Source organism: Coturnix japonica, chromosome 1 (genome assembly GCF_054131305.1).
Source record: "Coturnix japonica strain WE chromosome 1, WE-NBRP24, whole genome shotgun sequence".
NCBI classification, from domain to species: Eukaryota; Metazoa; Chordata; class Aves; order Galliformes; family Phasianidae; genus Coturnix; species Coturnix japonica.
This window is the reverse complement of record NC_140663.1, coordinates 59,995,518-60,017,909: the sequence shown is the minus strand read 5'-3', so window position 1 is coordinate 60,017,909 and position 22,392 is coordinate 59,995,518. Positions and strand designations below refer to the sequence as shown.

The following is a 22,392-nucleotide window of genomic DNA, read 5'->3' as shown; positions in this document are numbered from 1 at the left end:
TTCTCCTCCATGAATATTTCAGTGAGATGCAGTAATTATTTATAATAGGGAAGTACCCTATTGGTATTAATTAGTGGAGGTCAGGCAGGACACGAGGGTGTTTCTAGAGTTCAACAAGGACAAGGACCTCTAGAGACCAGATCCCAGATAAGCTGAAATGGGAAGTGGATTTGAGCAGCGGTACCGCAAAAAGGACTCAGAGTTTTCCAACTTATGTCATAGTCAGGATGACAGCTTTGCCTGCTCTTTCTAACAGAGAATTGCCCACCCACGGGCGAGTACTGCCTGTACCAGACTTGCGACCAGCTTTCAAACAGGTCCAATATGCTGCTGTGCTCAGATGAAGTTGGCCTTTCTGCACATCCAGAAGGACGCATACATCAGCTCCTGCAGTACAGGAAGTTCTTGCCACAGCAAACATGTGGCTGTCTAACAGCCATCTGGGAGACATGGAAGCTGTCAAAGGCACAGTCATTTGGGCATGTTTTCTTCTGTAAAACTCCTAAAAGGGAACCGTGTGGCAAACCAGATTGATTTAAATGAACAGAACTGCAATGGCTGCTCATGCTGTAGAGTTAGCGCTTCTTTGTTTAGGTCTGTGTTCGCATTTTTATTGCATGACACGGCAGTTTAAATGCACATGTAATACTTTATTTTTAGTAATGAAGAAAGCTTATTACTAAAAGTACTGTTTTATCTATATGGTGTAGGAACTACAAGTGCACGTGGACCAAATTACAGAAATGGCAGCGGTAATGAGGAAAGCCATTGAAATTGATGACAAGCATGGCTGTAAAGAGCAGGAACGTATCATTCAGCTTGAAGTAAGTATGAGATCTTTTTTTGAGATTTGTGCCAGTGATGGCACAAATAGGGATCTGTCTTCCTCTACCCTCCCAGTATGAAATGCTCAGAACTGACTGTGAGACAAGAAGTTGTGATTACACACAGATCAGAGTCTGTCTGTCAGAACAGGGAAACTCTCTGCCACTTATTTGGGGAGTTGGGGGAGCAGGTTACCGCTACCCAAATACGTTCACACAAGCTTTAAATTGTGCTCCACGTCTCTAAACAAAATATCTTGTTCTGACCCTACAGTTCTACCTTTCTTTTACAGTCTTTTGGTACTTTAGGGTTTAGCAATAGCCAGCTTCCCGTGCATCTGCTGCCAGTACTCAAAGCCAGCAATAAGATAGCTGCGTGCTATCTTCATGGAGCTGGACTGTTTCAGATAATTAGTTTACTTAGGAGAATTAGTTTGGTGTTGTATCAAGGAGCTGAGGGGGCTGTAGCTGACATGAGATTGGTCTCTGCTGCAGTGCCATCTTTCCAGAACTTGGGAGCAAATCATGTTCTGTATTCTTGCAGTAGATTTGCTGAAATTGCCACAAATCCTGAGATGCTGATTTAGACTTTTGCTTTGGTCACCTGCTTGGTTTTCCAGTCTCCCTCAGTATTAAATCATTTCCTTTGACAAAGGTTTTCCCAGTGCGCTACCAATTTGGCTGCTTTCTTATAAGACGTTGTGGAACCAAGTCACACGTTATTAACGAGTGAGGAACTGGGTGCAATGCTTAATTATTTCCAATGCTGCTACCAACCCTAACAACAGTTTTTAAAGTCAGTAAACTCTTCAGTAAAGGGATCCTTTCTGTTTGTAACTCTTTGGTAATCCGGCACGTAAAACAAATGCCGCTTTGTGCACTTACCTTCTGGTATAGTTTGTTGTGTGTAAAATGCCTTAGGTTCGGTTGTTCCCAGTGCTTCAGTTATTTCTAGAACTCAGCCCTTAGCAAGGAAGTTAACCTTATCAGAGTTACTGATTTACTGTCTCTTTCTTGAGTTACTATATCATTCACTAGTACTGCTAGTTTGTTGCATGTCTTTTGTAAGTGTGTTTGTAGTAAAGGGAAGGAGAGATCCTTCATGTAGTTATCTGACTTTCTGGAGATCTATTAAATGCCTTTTCTTATCCCTCGGTTATAGCAAGAAAACAAAGGCTTGAGAGAAATTCTTCAGATAACCAGAGAATCATTCCTGAACCTTAAGAAAGAAGATGCGTCAGAGAGTACATCCCTTTCAGGGTTAGTAACAAGCAGTGATTTGAGCCTGAGGAAGAGCTGAAGACTGTGGAAGCCAACCAGCTTTAATTGCACACTTTACAAATGGAATATCAGGGGTCACTTGTCAAGCACTTGTTACTGAATAGGGCACCAGCAGGCTTATGCATCTTGAACTTCGGTTTAGTGGCTTTTATACCGTGTAAAATAAACTCCAGTCGGTACTCTCTGAATACCGTAGTGACAGATTAATTGCCATAGGTCTAACTTCAGTAGGAAATGGGTTAGTGCACTTATGGAATTGGGAATTATTTTTATATGAAGTCATTTTACAAATAAAAGACATAATTTCACTTAATTTATATAATTTATTGCTCGGACAAAACTTCAGTGCACCTATTATACAATAAATGCAAGATTTAAAGTAGTCTGATCTCTGGCTAAAAGATAGCGGCTGACTACACTTTGTGCATGATCCATAGTTCATTTGTCCTTTTAGTTACTAAGGTTTGTGAAATTCAGCATTTAGCAACAAGCCTCTTTAATGGAAAGAGCCAGCAGAAAGCCGACGGGCTCCTGTTAGCTGCAGGCTGCCCTGTTGCAATGTAAGGCCAGTTGCTCAAACATAGGCAATACTTTTGCAGTTGTTTTTACCTTATGAGAGAAAATGAAGCTCAGTTCTCTGTGGGTGGCAGGCTGTTGTAGTCTCATCTCTTTCTTTGGGGATTGGCTGCCCAAAGCTAGAAACAGCAATTTGAAAGCACTCAGACTGTACTGAGGGAAAGATAATTGGGAGAAAGAGGTGAGAAATTCTATGGCAAAGTTAGCAGCCTGCGCACCTGTAACCATTATTTTCCTTCTTTAAGTACTATTTAGTCAAGGAGTTTTGTGTATTTTCACTGGGAGCTCTCAATACATCACACTGACAAGACTGCTCACTTTTATTAGTGAAAAAGCTGCAGAGGTGAAAATGAATTAGCGCTTCTACAACAAGAAGTAGCTTGCGCAGTTTGCCTGTACACCAGAAGTGCTTCGTAAGATGTGTTTGCCATGAAAGAGGCGCTGCAATGATTGACAGCTGGCTTTTGTCAGACCGCTTCTGCTCATTGTTCAGAGCGCTAAGGCTGCTGCTAAGCGAGTTACCACATTTTGTTCAGCGTGTTACTATAGTCTTTACTTGGAACGCACACTTGAAGTACAGTAAAAGCTCTCAGTCACAGAAGGCTGCAGATGTACAACCGGTATCGGGGCTGTTTAGTAACTTACTGACCTCGCACAATGAGTTGAAGTACTCTGCAATCAGTTATCATTTAAACAAGTTTCATTTTCAGTTGCAACAATGCAGGCGGGATGGAGCATTAAGCGCTATCAAATGCGGCTGTTTTAAAAACAACGTTAAGTAAAACCTCCATAGACTAAAAGGTACGTGCAACAAAAGGTCTACAATGGAACTTAACATTCCCAGTGGATGGGCCGACTTACAGGGAGCTTAATGTGATCTCAAGCCCAAATGACACCTGCTGTGATCTAAACGTTACCCATGCTTACATAACAGCTTTTTGCATTTCTGCTGTAGCCTGCAAGCCGGTGACTGAGCAGCAGCGACGTCTATTGTACCGCAGTGTGTTTTGGCACTGCCAGCTGGGAAGAAATTCTGGCTTCAGGTTTTTCTCCAAGTGTCTTTTCAGCTGTTGGCTGGTATCAGAGACATTCGCATCCGTTTGATACTGAATGCAGCTCCACGGCTGACCTGCGCTGTCTCAAATACAGTCTGCAGAGGGTGTAGCAGAGAAGGGTTGTTAGACTGTGGCAGTTCTTTAAGGTTGCTCTATTATGAAATAATGCTTGATTAGTGTTTATTTTTGTAAATTAAGAAATGTGACTTAATTTATCTACTCTTAGTCTTCACATTTGATACGTCTCCCCTTCTGTTCCCCTGACCCGATCACTTTAGGACTTTAAAGAGCCTTCACGTTGTGTGGAGTGACTATTTTTCATTGCATACCTGTTATTTTTGTAATGCGGATAGCTTGAAAAGAATTTATGGCTAGAATTGTGTACTGTACAGTAAACTTATTTTATCAATAAAGTTGACTGAAAATAGGGATGTCTGTGTGATTAAAGCAAGGCCCTGGATCCCAAATGAGCCCTGTTTATAACATCTGAGATTTTGCATGTGCTTCAGTCCTAGAAAAGCTGTAGGAGCAATGAGGACAAACGCCATGAAGTAATCGCAGCACTGTTACAGTGCAGTGAGGACTGCAGAAATGCACCAAAGCGGTGACAGCAGGTGGGATCTCTAGGGCAGAGAGAGGCAGATCACCATAATGCAGGAGGCAATTTGCAATCAACGCACCTGATTTTATAGAGCTATCGGCATCCAGAACTTCCCAAGAAGCATTAAATAGCATCAGTTTAAGCTAGCACAACTGCACAGTAAGTGCTTCCAGTGAGAGATGCTGCAGTGAGCACTTTCCCATGCTTGCACAGTACAGAAATGCATAGCAAGCTGGAATCCAGTCTCTTGCAGCTGCCACAAATGGTACACAAGAGCCTTAAAAAAATCCCCCTTGCTGCAGTGAATCAGTCAGTATATTTTTACAACAGTCACTATTAAGCACTGTGGCTTATGGAACACGAAAATAAACCACACACAGTCTTTAATTGGAAAAGAAGCCCTACCATCTCCAGTTGATGATCTCAGAAGAGTTCCAAGTTCCGCCCCAGCCTTCCTACAGGATCTGGCAGCCTTGTTTCCAGTCGAGAGCTTGACACACTGTCCTTTGTCCTTCAGGACTTTGCCCAATGAAGCTACAGACACCTCATCAGGTCCTGCACTCACACGGAACGTGCCTGGTCTCAGCCTGGAGCTCAGGGTGTCACTGTGACTGCAGTCAGTCCTTAAGACAGATCAGCTGGGCTTCCCCTACCGCATTTCAGAACAGCCAACCACTACAACTCCCACCAGCATTTGTGACTGTAAAAGTGACACTGAACTCAGCATGAAGACATCCCTCCAGTCACAATATTATTTCAAAAGACGTCTTTATTATAAAAAGATATAGAAAATTAGAGTTCAACTTGTTTCTCTCAGAATGCTAGTCACAACAGTTAAAAAAAAACCAAACAAGGTAAACACATTTAAGAGCATTTGTATACCAAATAAGTGTTGGCTACTTAGTCAAATCCACAAAGACAAGCTCAGTATCAGTGCAGTAAGGGCAGTCAGTGAACATCAGTCCATCAGGGACCAAGGGAAGAGCTCCTCATTTACTCCCATCTGCCACACATAACAGCAGAGTGAAGCAAGGCCCTAACTGCAAGATTCCAGCCTTGCTCTGTTGGAAGTAAATGTACCAGCTCAAAGCAGTCATGGGATTTGTCTCTAAACACCAGATCGGATCAGCTCAGTGGCCGTACCACACTATAAAGTTTCACTCCTTAAAAAGCTGAGAAGTGGCTGTAAAATTGAGTTATTTGGAAGTCATTGATTCCTTTCTCCTGCTGGGATGTTCAAGCCTTCAACTAAGTTCTCAGAGTAGTATGGCCACTTTCCTTAGAGAAAGGTTTGACACTTATCACCAAGAATTTAAAGTAGTGGCTGTGAACTGAAGCTTTATCAGCAGGTTATTCACTAGCAGTGGCTCCATTCAAGCAGCAGAACAGCCATTCACCTCCGGACAGGAAGGACAACTTACTCTGCTGCCCACACTAAACGTATAAAGATCGGAAGAGGAAATTAAAGTTTAAAAACAAAAGTCAGAAAGAGCCACCAAAACCTGTATGAAGAATCAATGTAATGCATTATTTTCACTGCTATTTAATATAAGACAGACCACAATGTAAACACTGAGGATACAGACCAGGACCGAGCAGGGGGTGGGCAGTAGAACCCAAGGACAGCCTCAGGTCAGTACATTAATGTGAGGCCAAACCCACGATGCTCCAGTCTGCATTTTGAAAACGGCTACTTGTTTTATTTAAGGAAGTGAATAATACCACCAAAAAAGATGCAGTTTCCCACTGAACACAAGAGCGGTCCTTTATCTGTTTTACACTACATTCTACTTTGGGCAAATGCAATCAAAGTTGGTAAGGAACATTCTGAGTCAGCAAGGATCTTGGTCAGCACTTTGCCCGCAGCACGCTGCTCTCACTGTTAGAGGCAAAAATTAGGAGACTTATTGATTAAAGAAGGAAAAACAAAACCCAACAACCACCCACAATAGTTAGTGTTTCAACTAATTCCAGGAAAGACTGACATTGGCTGTAAAGTGCTTATTCCAGTTACTCTCTTCCACAGCACCTCATCAAAAGAGATGATGCCAGAGACAAAGCATGTCACGGGCTATTCAGAAAGCAAATGAGGAGGCAAGCCACTTGTGTTCTCTTAGCAGTCATCTCTGTACAAAGACCAGATGACCAGCCTGCTACAGAACCAAGCAAAAGAGGGAGAGTCTTGTCTCAGATCAGCTCCACTTTCTGAGCCCCAGTGTGCTCACAACAGTTAATTCAGTGCATTCGAGTCACTTAATTTAGCTTGCAAGGTTCAGTAATACTTCTTGGATGCAACTGTGTCTGCAGCCATACATTTTGTACCTACAACAAGATACTTCAGTTCCTGCTAGAAGAACTCCTATGTATGACCCTTGTCTTTCTTCCCTTGCAAAATGGCAGACTGCTCACCTCCAAGAACAAGTCAGGCAATATTTTGGCAGCAACTTTGACACCATGAGGGAAGAACCAGCGTTGTACAGGTTGTTTTCTAAGGACTGTTTTATACTTCACATACCTGGACGTCAAACTAGCTCACTACAAGACAAATACCTGTACTTGATCCTTAATATGAGATCTCTGCAGCCAGACACATGCATGTAACAGCAGCCTGAGTGGGCCACTGAGGCATGTCACAAAACAGCATGTAGTGGACAGGACAGATAATTTTTCCTTCAAGTTGAAAAAACAGCCTCTTATAACACAAGACAAGTTGACAGCAGTATAAGCCTGCACCACTGACTGGTCTGCTGGTGATAACTTATCTTGTCATCCTTAGATTCTTCCTCTCTTTTCCTACCAGTTATTGAGCTATTATAGAAGCAGTGGAGTTCTTTCCCCAGCTGGCTGCTCTTTCTGAAAAAGCTCTTTAATCTGTAGCAGCTTGCTGTGGAACCTCTCTCTTAAGGGAGGGATATGATGGCTGGGGTCTAAGACATTTGTGCTTCTGCGCTCCCTTTCCCGTTTCCAGGTGAGGTAAGGGTGTGGTGGGAAGGGCACTTCACTTCTCTCTCGGCGAAGCTGCACAGTGATTCCACTAAGGGCCAGCATTATCCACACTGCCAGGACAATAAAGTCTAAAAGAAAAGAAAAAAACACACTGATTCCCATAAAACTTAAAAGGAAGCGTGAAGTCTGTGAAGTTCATGCACACGTTTAAGACTAAGATGGATTGGGGCTTTGGGCAACCTGGTCTACTCACAGCAGAGAGCTCACAACTGGATGACCTTTAAGGTCCCCTCCATCCCAAACCATCCTATCATTCCCAAGTACAAACACTGACACATACAGAAACAGGAAGGAATGACATGTTGCTTCTGCATCCTCACAGGCAGAGAGAATAATCAAGCAAAGGCAAGAACAAGCACGTTCAGTCACCGTCCCTTAGACTGACAGTCTGCAAAAATAGCAGCCCAAGCCTGAAAAGCACCTCGGGTAAGTGCCTTGTTAGGCAACATCTGCTGGAGGGTTCATGTGTGAGTCAGCTCAGTGTTACTTCTGGAGGACTGAAATTCACCATTCGGGTGTTAAAATCTCACACCATACTCCTTATGTTATCTTTTCATCGCCTCAACATTTACTGTTTACAAAGGCAACGGTGCAGTTCTCAAGTAAATATTTCCAACTTTTTCTTTTAAAGTAAGCGTAAGAACAGCACTCACCATTTGTTTGAAAAGGCACATTGGTGTAAGCTCTGTTGAAGTAATCATTGAGGAGCCTTCTGAGCAAGTCTAAGGCAATGTAAGCGAGACTCGTGTAGACATAACATGCAATAGCCAGGACCACTGAGTAAGAGCCTACTATTCCACAGGCCAGTATGTTCAGCTGGAAGGGGGAAGAAAAACAGAACTTGAGAAAACTGACTAACACTGTACTCCCCCACCTTTTCAATGCAACATTTTATCAGTTCTACCAAAAGAATCTGGCTCCCCACACCCAGTTATCCATACATCCTATTAAGACAGCATAGGTAGGCCAATAAAAGTGTTACTGGTTGTTGTGTGCAAAGCTGCAAAAATATCATTCCTGTGCTCATGGACTACTCAGTACAAGTAGCAGCAAACAGGAACTCAGAGCTGAGCTTCATGAAGCTGTGTTGATCTTCTACACATCCCACAGGACTGCAGTTTGGATAATGCTCTGAAACCCTTTCCCCCCCCTATTCCCAGAGGGGAAGAACAAATTACTTACAATTCTTGGACAGCCAACAAAAAGCACTGGAATCATCAAAGCCACAGAAGAAAAGGTCACCCAGAACACAACATCATCGTGGAACACCCTGTAGTCTCCTGAAAAGACACCATATTTCAGAAATAGCTTTTCTAGCATAATTAAAACAATCACTTCTTTTCCCTATGTGGTTGCAGTGGTACGCTCTTCTCTGAAGATTCTGTACATTCAGAAACTTTAGAAATACCTGGAGTACAACATGGAAAAATTTAATTGGCATTTGAGCTCAAAAGCTAAAGTGCACTTTTAAGGAGAACAGAAAGATTGTTCCAGTTTAGCACAAGTCCTAAATTGGGAAGCAGATCTTGATCATCAAGCAAGTTTTCTGGTGAAGTATGCACTACTTATCTGGTAAGAGTGAAAAGCAGAGTACTTCCACCTAATAAGAAACCATTTTATTGCCTATATAGTTTTACAGTTTATAGACCTGTCTGTATCCACATAGGTTTTATTATAGGACCTGGTGCAAGTGTAACCACCACAATATATGGCAAGAAGCTCTTCCAGCTTTAGGAAGAATAATCAAGTTACTTGATTAAATGGTACTTTGCTCCCCCTGCTTTCAAAGGCCTGTCATCTAAGCAGGAGACTGGCTGACTCTAATTCACTCACTGTTTTACTCTCATAAAAAACAACCAGGGAATGCATGGATTATTACACAATCACAGACTGAGTAAAACAGAATCTTCAGAAGGAAAAACTGCTCCACCAGGAGATCTTAAGTAGGAAAGCCAGAAAGGAATGCATTTATGAGATTTAAAGATACAGCAAAGAAAGCAGTGCAGACGATGCCTTGATGTCCCTGAGGGATTTCATCTCAGCAGCCCTTCTTGCTTTGCTGCAATTTGCCCGTTGTTCTTCTTAAGGGAGTAATTCTAAAAACACCCGTGATATCAGTTCAGCTGCAAATACAAGTTTGAGTGTTACAGCAAAGTGCTACCACAGCATTTCACTGCACTATGGTAAAAGGTAACAGCAAGAGCTCCTCTTAATCCATGATGCCTTCATGCCTGAAGCCTCAGAGTCAGATCACTGATTTTCTACTGTATTTTGCTTTGGATCAGAGAGCAAGACTGACAGTAAATGCCTGCCTGGAGCAGAGATGGTATTAGATTACTGAAATGCAAGCAGCTTGGGTAGGAAGATTAAGCCGTTTCCTTTTCCCACCAGTGCTGATTCCTCAGGGAGCTTTAATTGCAGCACACCTGAAAGAAAGCCTCAGAGACACATCTCTAATACTTCCAAGACCAGAAAGGGAAAAAGTAAAGACAAATTACACTAAGATACACCAGATAGGACATATGTCCTAGAGCCTTGGAGTCCCTGAAATACAGAAGGGGAGGATCACTCAATAGTCAGTTCACAGCAGAATATTTCAGTACATACCTACTGGGGTGAAGAAGACCATTGATGAGAAGAGAAATCCCAGCACAAGTCCAATAATCAACATACAGAGTAGAACAGAGCCAAATCTCCACCAGCTTGCAACCAGGAGAATCCCTCCAATAATCCCAGCTACTGCTGTCAAAATAAGACGCACTGAAAAATAAAACAGGAAATTCTAAGCTAAGAACTGTGGCAGCATCCTGAAAATTTCAGTTTTTACAATAACATACTCAACAGCTTTGCTTGCATGCTTCATCGTTACCTAATGAAAGCCTCCTACAAACTTTCTGAAAAAAGCCCATATTTGTGCTTCATGTATTTCACCAACTCCAATCAGTAACTTGAGAGTATGCTACTGAGAGAGTGACATAGGACTGTAGCGAAGGTATTGCTACTATGTAAAAGAGTACTTTGAGTTCTCAAAGAAGTTACATTGCAACAGATATTGTGTGCCCCGGTGGCGCAGTGGTAGGAATGCCGCGTTGCAACACCAGGCCCGGGTTCGAATGCCCCTGTGGTGCAAGTGGTAGAAGTGCCGCTCTGCTACACAGAGGCTCGAATCCCGGGGGTTGGACTCGATGATCTCTAAGGTGCCTTCCAACCCACACGAGACTATGAGACTATGAGATATTGAATTATCAGAAAAGCACCTCCACGAGGTAGGATGTAATAAAGACAAAGGAACCAACTCTTGCCAGTGCAACAGACAGGCTGCAACTGCTTATTCCGTTTTACATTTAGAATCCGCAGTGATCTGAAATTCAGGTCTACCCATTACAGAAGAGGCAGGATGGAAGTACATTGCAAATTCCAGACAGTTTCTAAATCTACACCTCCCCTGGATAGATATGCAAATTTGTCTTTCATAGTTGCAGCTATTAATTTCCACTTTATTGACTGAGGTTGAAAGCAATAACTGCTCTGTTGTTTATTTGGCTGTTAGGGCAATCAGAACTCAGGTCAAGTACTCACATCTTTGTTTTTAATCTTTCCCAAGGCTAGCCAGCTGCAAGCACAACTTAAGAGACACATAGCAATAATGTTTTGGGAAGCAGACAATCCTGACATCTACTCACCATCATAACCAAGGCCAGTTACCCTAGTGATGAATACAAAGAAGAAGAATCCCGTCAATATGAATCCCATGAAGAATAAGTCTAGAGATAAGAGAAAAGGGATTTAGTATGCTACCATATCACATGATATCAAATCTACTTCAGTAGATCTTCATGTCCTTCTGTTTTACTACTAGGAAGGGAAATCTCAGCTCACTAGTTGTTAAGCACAAGGAGACAGCCAACACTTTGCTCTGGAAAGGGCAGTTCCAGAGTATTTCAAAATAAGCTAAAAATCAAACATTTCTATTCATGCTCCCCAGCATGAACCCTGGTTCTGGGTTCCTGTTCTTGGAATACCAGAAACTTCTTGTTTTGAGCTAAAGAGATCTGGCTCTGTTAAAGCAAAGCTGTGGATTTAACCAACATATAATCACTACCAGCTGATTCTTAGCAAGTCACAGCAAGTTACACTTATGAAATTCTAACAGGAGTTACGAGAAGAAAAACCATTCCATACCTGTTTTCCAGAATCTGTGTCCAAAAAAGCAAGTGAATAGACCAAGAAGAGCAAGAACAGTGAAGAATATCTTGGTAGAGAGTTTGCCTACAGGGAGAAACAAAGTGATATTAGGGCATTCTCTTCTAGTAGTCCCAATAGCGACATTAACAAGCACGGGTTGTCATCGCTTAGTCTGTCAACAACATAACTACTGCTCCTTCAGACTCACAGTGAGAACAAATCTGCAGCATCTGACCTAACAAATATCTTTAGGATCTGCAACAGAATATTTAAGTAGCTCTGGTTTAAGCTGCAGTCAAAAGCTTCTACTTACTCAAGGGACTATAGTTTCTGTAACCATTAGTCAGGCAGTTGTAACTCACTGTTTGCAGTACTGCTATTAGAGTGTTATCTGAAATTCTCTACTCAGCTTTAAAATAGTCAGTACCACAGCAGTTAGTCTTTATCTTCGCAGCCTTCATCTTTATCTACAATAAATATACTTTTCATGCAACAGAAAGGACCATCGCCACCCCAGTACAGCTCACCTCTGTCTCCTAGAAAGAATTCTTACTAATATTTAGGCTACATTTCTCTAGTTTTCTGAATTAGAGGACAGGCTTTTAAGCCCAGATGCCTCTTATGAGGCTATAAGACCTAGAATTTGATAAGTCACCTGAGTAATAATTAACCAAATGAGGACAAATCTTGCTTTATGAACCACATTCTATCCATTATTCTTGTTCCTTCAGTTTGCTCTTCTTGCACTCATATTCTATAGTTACATAACCTCATAGAAAGTAGTGACCTAGTAATTAGATTTCTACTGCTGGTATTATATCTGTGCTTGTTTTTAGGTGACTATCCCATTTCAAAATATTTGAAAATTACTGATTGCTATTAGCACCAGCACAATTCAAGAATCAGAGCTGGACTCTAACCCAGACCATGTTTTATCAGCTTAGTTTCACATACATCACCCACAAAGTAATTTAAAACTACATACCCAGTTCAAATGGAAAAAGCTGGAGGGAGACCATCAATCAGTAATAGCTCTCCATATACTAATCCTTATAATTCTAGAATTTCCACTCAATCAAGAAGTAGATTCAAAGCAACAAAAATGTATCAAGAGTACCCATCTACACAGATAAAAAGCTCACAAAAAACCCCACCATTCAGCACATTGGAGTACAAGCTTGAATTGTACTCTAGCAAATCCCAACTTACTAAGAGAGGAGCAGTTATCCACTAGGTCAACAAAGCTGCAGGCATATGTGTGCACAGGTATGTATGCAGCAGAAGTATTCCAAAGAGGATCCCATACTATGACATTGTAGATCACACCTTGCCCAGGGAGCGAGGAGAAGTACACATCCGTCTTATCATCACTTGTCACTGTAAGCATCTGGAACAGTAAAGAATATTTTTAATTGCAGAGACCTGCTTGTCACCTTTTCTAATGCCATGCCAATATACACACACAGCTAAAGCAGTACTCAGCAGCTCAAGGAAGATCAGCAAGAACTGAAATGTGAGCCCTGCTATTCTGAACCTTCACAGTAACTGAACTGTTAAAGGCTTACAGAACTGACTCCAATTCCCTCAATATAAAACAGTGCTTTCTGACAGCACACTAGATTTTCCTACCCATGTTTTGTTCCTCCCCATATGAGGGCATAGTCCATTTTTTTGTATCAGTCTTCTAGCTCAAGTCTGCCCTCTGAAGCAGGGAGTCTGCCATTCTATTCCCTAACAAGACCAGATAGGTCATGGCCGCTGACATTTTCACCCTCTGTCCCTTCCAATCTCTTTACTGGGAGTAGACAAACATGCCAGAATTGTTTGCTCTTCAGGTCACTTCAAACTGGGGTCAGTTTCTAGTCCAGTTCAACTCAAGGAAGAGAAGAACAGGGAAAGAAAAAAAAATTCACACAGTGCACTGCCAAGTGCCTCACAGACTGAGGCTTCACACTTACTTTAACACCATTAGCTTTGATACTTTGCACCTCAGACATCTTCCGTATGTGGCTCATGAGCACCATCTCAGAAAGATTGTTCTCTGGTAAGAAGTACTGGTAGACATCATAGCGCAGCCGCCATCTGGAGTTCTGACCAGTCCCTGAATCACAGGATGGCGGGTTTGCCCCTCTGCAATTAAAAAGAGGTCGGCAACATGCTTAGAACAAAGCCCTCATACGCATAATCTCTCCCACAGGATGCAACTTCCATTTCTTACAGTACCTCTTCCCCCTTTCTTTTCCTCGCTTACTTCTTAGATTACTAGTTGCAGCAAACAATATTTCTACCAGTAGTTAGATGTTCAACCTTTCTGTTAAATCTTGTATTATCACTCTAGTCAAGTATAGGGAAAGGAAACACCAACATAGGGTCTAGTCAGAGCACTGAAGCTCCCATTTGCTTTTATTTATTTTTTAAACTACACACCTCGTATATCCCAAGTTCGCAGGGGCAAACTTTATGCGCACATCAACCAGTGTGTAGTCTAAATAAATGTTGGGATCCACTTCCAAGTCAAACTCTAGATTGCAGCCTCCAGGTATAGGATCTGGAAAACAAAACAACAACAAATAGATGTAGTTCTTCTTTCTTACACAATATGAATAAAAAGTTCAAGACTTCAGCAATGCACGCACTTGCAGGCACAGTCTGATGCTGAGTATCCAGAATTCTTAGGCTCTAGTCCTGCAGACAATACAAGTAACGCCACTACAGTCACTATAACAGACTCTAATACACATGCACAGCATTTTTCTACTCTGAGGCTGAAGTCATGACAAGACCATACAACACATCTTATGCACAAATCACTTCATTCCACAGTTTGCTAATAGTAAGCAGAGCTGGCACCCCTTAACCAAAAAAGAGAATGACAACATACCTTTCTCCATATAGGGAATAGAGAGAGCTGTGCTTAGCACCTGGTTAGCATCCAGAGATCGAAGGTACCACGTACACACAGTCTGTTGAGGTCGAAGGATGGAAATGAGTCCTCTGTCTACTCCAATTCCTGAGCTGTTTGTAGATGGATTCTGGACAGAAACACATTATATAAACAAGTAATTAATCGTGATCATGTTTTACCACAGCTAGACATATTGCACAGCAGCCACGTTCCAGCCACAGACCTGTAGGACACACATTCAAGTGCCAGTTGCCACAAATGAGGCATTCAGCTTAACTAGCAGGAGCTCAGAGCTCTGGAAACAAAAGGAATAAATAGCCTTCGCCACCACACGTTGGCTAGTTCAGGCTCAAAAGAAAGGAAACCTGGAAGACTGGACTATTGAAGAAGTAACATCAAAAGCAAATCACAGAGATTCCTAGCTAGCCAAGTCTACTGATGTACAGATATGGAGTAATTAGTAAAGGTATAAAGAGATTAGAATGCCTCTTACAAAAAGGTGCAAAAGAACTGATGAGCATCCTGAGAACAAGAGTGCCAAAACACCTCATTATCTCCACCAAAATGGAGCTTACTTTATAACAGCTGGCTTTCACATCAATCATGCCAGATCACCACTGGTCTAATCCTCACCATCAACACTCCTTTCAGAACCAAGAGCTTTGAGGGAATGTCAGATAGCAACAACCACATCACTCGTGGCTGGAACAACCAAGATTTGACATGCAGTCAAATCTTCAGCATGGAAAAAGCCTTTTGTCCAAGACCACAATAGCTACCCAAGGCAACACCATAAGGGGGCACTTTACACCTGGCGGGTCTTAAGGTCTGGCTCAATTTCATATCTTCAGAGGCAGACCAACCCTAAAAACAGTACAACCACATTCACGTGGCACTACCCTTGGCCTGGTAAACCCCATGCATGCAAGTAGAGCCTGAACTGACACAGCAGAAAGCACTATGGCTGCTGATCAATGGCTGAATAAGCACAGCAGTAACACCTCCACTCTGGAATCCTGCGTATTTAAACAATACAAAGATGACTGAGCCGGGTTATTTGTGTTACAGGTTATTCACCTTCTAAGCTTCCCAGCATAGTCCTTGGCACACAATATATTCTCATTTGAAATACACTAATGGAATACAGGAACTGGATGGCTGCTGTCATGTTGTTACCTACTACCTCCAGCTTAGCTTACGTTCTGCTCAAATACCACTAACTGCCTCAGAGTACCATAAAATCAGTATTTTAGATTACGTCAAGTAATGACAGGACAAAAATGAGGCCAACATACAGCAGTAAGAACACTTGTATTGCCAGCTAGGTGTAGCAGCTCTCACTAGAATACTGTGGAAGAATCTCTCCATCTGCCACCAAATAAGAATTAACTCCAGAGAGGCAGTTGGGATAATGAGACACCACACCTACAGGAGTTGTACACAAACAACATGAACTGCAGACAGCTAAACATCAAGAAGTGATCGTGCTTAGCGTAACAAGGCATCTGGAGACTGTTTGTCAGGAGTCTGTTTTTAATGTGACACACTGATGGACAGCGGTCAGCAGCCACATATCAAAACATCCTCAACAAGGGTAAAGAAAATTGGAAAAGAAAGTTTTCAAGCTAGTTCCAAAACTCCTTTGCTATTCAGTCCTCTAAAATAGCTACCACAACAAAAGAGCATGAGAAAGCATTATTCTAGTTTCAGAAACCTTAAGAGCATTAGGTTAAACATTAACTGCATGGCTTTTATGTAATACTTACATAGCTTTAATTTTGTGCCCTACATGTGGGATGGCCAACACCTACTTTTCCTTTAGTGAAAGAAAAGTAGTACTCAAGAATAGAAATGACGCTCTTCCCATACCTTATCAAAGGATATCACCACATCACTTTGCTGTGCATGTACTTGAAAAACGATGACTGTCACGTTGCTCGCAATGTTCCTGATGACTGCTTCCACTGCATTGGTCTGATTAAGTAGCACATTTCTGAATTTTCCCAAGGAGAGCTCAAGAAGACCTGCATTCCAAAAAAAAAGGAAAATCACTTGGTTTTTCATTCACATGGGAAGCAGTTATTGAGGGACTGGAAGGAGGGCCAGCACAATATTAGTCTGCTGGGAACACTGCAAGACATTTTATGCTGCTTTCACTCAACAAGCTCAGGCTCCAGGGGCTGCTATACACAAAGCTATGCCTACAAGAAGGGATAAGCTGGGAAAACTACCGTGCAGCCTGGCTTTCACCTAAGCATATGGGACATCACAGAATAGCAGGGGTTGGAAGAGACCTCAAAAGATCAAGTCCAACCCCCGTGGCTAAAGCAGGTACCCTACAATAGGTCACATAAGTAGACATTCAGACGGGTCTTCAATATCTCCATAGGAGACTCCACAAGCTCTCTGGACAAGACTTCCTGCCATGAACTCAGTCCACCTCCTGCACAGCTGAGCTCATAAGCAACAAACACCTGCTGCAGATGATGCAGACCAGTGCAACCAAAGGCAAGTACCCTTCAGTAAATATGACAGTGAGAGCTACTTGCTTTTCTGCAGATAGAAGAGAGTAAGCTCATATTAGCCAGCCAACATGCACAAAATCTGCTGGATTTCTTGAGCAACCTTTTCAGTGATGGGAATTGCATCGAGGTCTACAAGAGCAAACTTGCTGTTTACATACATATACTTAACTATTTTAATTATTTCACAAGGGATTTGATCACAGACTATTCTTAATTATTAGGACTGCTGTATCCTAAGCTGTTTCTTTTCCTAGACACGATCAATACCTCTTTTTTCCCCCCAGGACGAGCACAGCTCTATCATCTGCTGTCATTTCAATTTAAAGAGTAACACATGACACAGAATATAAGATTCTCTGAGAATCAACTTTAGCTTGTTGTTCAAGTCCTGCAAGAAAGCCTGGTTTCTCCCTACGCTGTGCTCTTGGGAAACAGAATCTCAGGAGAGGGAAGAGAAGCAGCTGTACAGAAACCATGAGATTCTCTTTTGTCAAAAGGTAGAGACTATAGAGCTTGTAGCTTGAACAGTGCCTTTAAGCATTGCACTATGATGCCTCATAAGAATTCCCCTGCGTGGGCACAAACACAAATCCAGCTGACCTAAAACTTACCAAGCTTAAAAACAAATACACTACTTCTGCAAAGTTGCCTCTCCTAGTAGGAAGGTTGATATTGACATGTTACTCTGTGCTTTTATTGGAGAACAATCATCCCATTCACACTCGATGGGTCAGGTGTTTTCCTTTTTAAAACAAGAGTCTTCTCATTCAGAACTCCATCCACAGAACTCAGTTCCCCTTTTAGTTCTTTCCTGTCACTTTTCATTATCCCCTCTTTGGCAGGTTTCTTGGCCTTCTAACATGCAAAAATAGGTGACCTAACCTCGTGTACCTTCCATTCTTCTCACAGCAGAGGAAAATCTTGCTAACTTCAATCCTTACTTCAGTCCTATATTTGCCCCTAAAGTTTGATGATTAGCAGTACCAGATCACCAACAAGCCCCTTGCTGAAACACAGCGACCACAGATCATCCAGGAGAAATACTGCTATGGCTATATGGAAAAATAATCTTCAGTTTATGTTAAAGTTTTCAAGTATTTTGGAGTAATTTTCAATTTCTGAGTGTCCCCTGCACAGCATCCATATAGCTGCCCCTTCCACAAAATCTCTGTCCTCTTGCCACTTGAAGTTATACCAGAACGCTGACTTTCTATGCACTCAAACTTGCAGCAGCACAGAACAGGAGAAGATATCCCTGAACTTTACAAGTGGCTTCCTGAACCGCAGGGTGTTCACTCCACAAATGTTACTTTAAAGAAAGAAAAACTGAAACCGTGTTCTCTGTTCTCTACAGCGAGGGGGAAAACAGCATTGCTCTGTCTTGTTTCTCACCTCTGCTCTGTTCTTACACCCTGAGGCCTCTGCATATGTAAGGTCAGATCTGTCAGCAAAGCATGAGCCACTACCTCAATAAGATCATGAGACTCTAAATGTCAGAGGCGCTCTCTCAAATTTAATTAGTGTGGTAAACTAAGGAATGGTGTTCTACATTACATTACTGTTTGCATAACTGCTCCTAGACGGTGCATGTGACATATTTTAAGCCAAAGTCTGGACAGAAGAGCATAGATGCAGAGTTAAGATCAAGAATGGCTACATCCATGAGGCTAGTACTTTTCAGATGGTTGTCTACGAGCTCCTTGAACTGCCCTTCAAGTCAGGCTGGAAAGATTACTAAGGAGAGTTTGCAAGCACTGCAGAGCAGCAGAACTTTTTAAGTTATTTGCTGGAAGAATAATTACTACATTGCCAAACTACAATGCCTAAAACCTTCCTGTTTTCTCCATTTCCATCACTTGAAGATATTGGTAGTGCTCCTAAGCAGACAGGAGCATGGCAAGCAAGACACACCAATCTACTCACAATTCAGCAGGCCCGTCAATATCATGTTTTCAGACAGTCATTAAATTGCCTGAACTCAACGTAATTCATAATGGAGCTCAGTGTTGCCAAGGTATCTTGACCACATTAGATAGGCTTCTTTTATCAAGTTAGATCCCACATAGCACAGCATGCCAAACAGGACTACCACAATCACGCTATCACAGCAGTGAAGTAGTTCACCAAACAAGACCCAGGTTTCCCAAAAAGAACCCAGCTTATCCTCCTCCCCTCCCTTGCTTCCCTTTCCTTCAAAGGGTGAAGATCAGAAAACTGCTGGTAAATACCAAGCTACGTCCTCTTCTCTACAGGAGGAAGAAGAAATCTCAAGGTACTATATGTCAGAATCGTTTTAGGTAAGATACAAGAGGAGAATCCTTGATATTACAGAAACTGTCAAATGAAAACATATAGGAAGCCAGCATTCTTGAAACTGAGCAAAAGCAAAAGTTGGAGTGCTTAGCGTACACTATTCAGTTTACTAGTACCACCAATACTAAGATAGAAGCAGAGATGGAAAAATCTGCTGACATCCCACACTGCATTTCTTCTCCTGCATAAGAAGCAAAGCCAGCAGAGACAGCACAGAAGCTCAGCCTCCCAGAGCTCTGTACAGATGGCAACTCCTTACTCCTAGCTCTAAGAACTGAGATACCCAGCTTCCCCTAAGATCTGCAGCCTCTCCAACAAGCAATGGCCAACTTGAATCATTTCCGTTCCGTTGATTCAGCAGCAAACCCCCAGTTCATTTGGTACTTCAGCCACATTTCTGACCCCAATTGCCATAGCTAAAAACATAAGGTTCCTGGTGACACTGTACTATTCAATTCCCATTAAGAAACTAATTGAAGAAACCATCGTTGCATATGCAGAAACAGCCTTTGCACCTACATGGCTATACTCAATCAGTACACTTATCTCTAGTAAGAGAAAATGAATTTCAGTACCAACTAGCTTACAGATACACTAAGTCACCTTCTATGAGCCTTTAGAGGCAATAAGAGCCCTTCAGTGCATAAGGAACATCAACAGTAAGATGTAGACATTTTGAGCAGAGAAAACTGAGCACACTTTATTAAACTATCGCGTTACATCAGACCTTTCAGGGCTGTACACAGATGTACATCAGAACCCTCAGTCTTTTCACACTAGTACAACCCCAAATAAAGGCACTCCTGCCAAAAGAAAGAAGGAAATCTATGAGAGTTCCTAAACTTCAAACTGAGGTGATTGAGATTCAGTGCATGGCTCGATGCTCAATGCAGACAGTAACACAGCTGCAACACTCCCATCCCAGAAGACTGAACTGTCCACCAAGTTGTAGAGTTCATTAGGACTTCTGCAGTCTGAAAAGGGACAGAGAAAAGTTCTCGTATCACCTGCTCACATTTACCAATCCACTGATCCACAGCCAAAATATGCAAGCTCTGGCTTCAAGTCCATTGCTGGTACTGTTGATTAGGATATCACTTGCTTCTTATCCACAAGAAGGAGGCATCATTACCCAGATGTGCAAGCAAACAGCTGCATAATGCATTCAGGGACCACGGTAGCCTTGTGGGAACTTCAGTCTGTCTCTGCGTAGACTAAACAACTAGCACAAAATAAGTACATCCAGATAAGCTGAAGCAGAACAACCATTCAACTGCTTTGCAATTTTTGCATGATTTTAGCATTGCTGCATCTTAACTGAAGGATGGTCTTGATCCACCTGGAACTTTACCACAGGGCCCTGCTCAAACCTAATTAAACATCAAACTCACTTTTGTTTTTTGCATCACTGAAAAAACTGGTTTGGAATTAACAAACAAGGCAAACTGCACTCCTATTTCAGGAAGGTGGAGCTCCCTAAGTGTTTTAAACATAATGCAGATTGCTTCTTTAGTATAAAAGCTAAGTTTAAAGAGCTGCTGCCTATCAGAACCCCAGAAAGGCAATACAGCCTATCATGGGCAGCGCTTAAAAACTGCGGTGGGATCTTTCAGTACTAGGAGACAGCAGAAATCAAACCTGCAAACCTGAACTGAACAGCCACAGGACAATTTTAAATCAGTGAACCATTAAGTAGGTGTCCTCGTTTAAAGGGCCTAATAATCAGTGAGGTCTTGGAACACAAATTACACAGCTCATTAACTTCTCATGAGGAAAGTGATGTTCTTCCCTTCCACTCTTAGTTCTGCAAGGAGATACAGCAACAGCCTCCTCCAAAACGAAGCAGCTGCTGTCTGGCTTCAATTCTGTGTTTAGAAAGCAAACAAAAAACCTACAACACCATTTTAAACCAAGTCTGGGAGACATCTGAGATTTCATTCTCAAACCTGCTCAACGTTATCAAGCACTAAGCAGAAGTCTTCTGCGCCTGCACAGATATAGATAAGATATAGGCATGAGATTAGGGAAGGAAGACTTGCACACTTGAGATCGATTCCAAATAGCGCCCCGAGGCCCTGCAACATACCCCAAGGGCAGATAACACCTTTTGGAGAATTAAACTTCATTACACGCTAGTTTAAAAGTAAAGAAAACCTGAAAGAGACTTATATCAGCCCTACTATCAGAGGTCGCTTGCTTATCTCGGAAGAAACTTCTCACGAGCAGGAAAAGCGTTAGCAAGTAGAGCATCTGTTAAGTCTCTGCAAGATACAATCATTAGAGAGCACTGAGCTCGGGAGGCCCACTTTAGTCCCAGGCACAAGCACAAAGGAATTAGAAAAAGAAGGCCAGGCTCAGTAAAGTCAGATTACACCAGCACGGCCAACAACTCATGTCAGAACCCGAGTTCCGAGCTTTCGGGGCTGCTGCTCGTGCCCTCGATTTTAAAGGGACGGTTTGCGGACTGAGACCTGCGAGGCGCTGGAAAGCCAGAACCTCTCGTCAGAAGCAATTAACCCCCTTCCCTCCCTTAGGTAAGTTCACAGAATCACAGAATGACCCGGGTTGGAAGGGACCTCAAGGATCATGTAGTTCCAACCCCCTTGCCTAGCAGGGCCACCAAACATACACCTTTATTAGATCAGGTTGCCCAGGGCCCCGTCCAACCTGGTCCACCTCCAAGGACGGGGCATCCACAACCTCCCTGGGCAGCCTGTTCCAAGTTCTTACACCCCCTTCTTATTTCTCCACACCAAACCCATCAGCCCATGCCACAACAGCACTGTTGTAGCCCAGCAGAGCCACACAGGAGGTAGAACAACAGATAACGAGCCGCAAAGCCGGCCTTGAGCTAAGGAAACGCCGAAGGGAGGCTGCGGGATACGGCCGTGCCCGCACCGCCCCTTATGGCCCGCAGCCCCCCGACACCGCACTCACCTGAGGCGCCGCCATTGCGCAGCGCCCCGAGGAGCCCCAGGAGCAGCACGGCACCGGGAGGAGGGAACCGCATGGCGCTGCGGAGGGAAGGGAAAGCAGCTGAGAGAGGGCCGAGAAGCAGAAGAGAAGACGGGCGGGGCCTGTGAGGAGGAGGAACACCCTGAGGACACGCAGGCCCCGCCCA

The 22,392-nt window shown here is 42.8% G+C and overlaps 2 protein-coding genes across 6 annotated transcripts in view; one reads left to right on the top strand and one right to left on the bottom strand.

Moving 5' to 3' along the window:
* The window catches only part of FGFR1OP2 (FGFR1 oncogene partner 2), a 27,568-nt gene extending 6,861 nt beyond the window's left edge, over positions 1-20,707 (top strand). For 2 of the 5 annotated variants that reach the window (XM_015868945.2, XM_085541565.1), the window contains exons 5-6: positions 711-824; positions 1,987-4,165. In XM_015868945.2, the coding sequence (XP_015724431.1) occupies positions 711-824; positions 1,987-2,124 (252 nt within the window). In that variant the 3' untranslated portion in view covers positions 2,125-4,165. Of the gene's footprint in view, positions 1-710; positions 825-1,986; positions 4,166-4,854; positions 5,141-7,665; positions 7,770-8,453; positions 8,691-19,156 lie in introns of those variants that run through there. The other 3 variants (XM_085541572.1, XM_085541574.1, XM_015868956.3) reach the window with 3 other exon arrangements.
* TM7SF3 (transmembrane 7 superfamily member 3) lies at positions 5,089-22,392 on the bottom strand. Its single transcript, XM_015868910.3, has 12 exons — positions 22,209-22,392; positions 16,303-16,457; positions 14,410-14,560; positions 13,956-14,076; positions 13,487-13,658; positions 12,738-12,915; positions 11,526-11,612; positions 11,027-11,107; positions 9,951-10,103; positions 8,526-8,623; positions 7,997-8,159; positions 5,089-7,411 (listed from the first exon to the last, which is right to left on the bottom strand). Exons 1-12 carry the CDS (start codon positions 22,279-22,281, stop codon positions 7,149-7,151), a joined length of 1,695 nt encoding a protein of 564 aa, XP_015724396.3. The 5' UTR covers positions 22,282-22,392; the 3' UTR covers positions 5,089-7,148.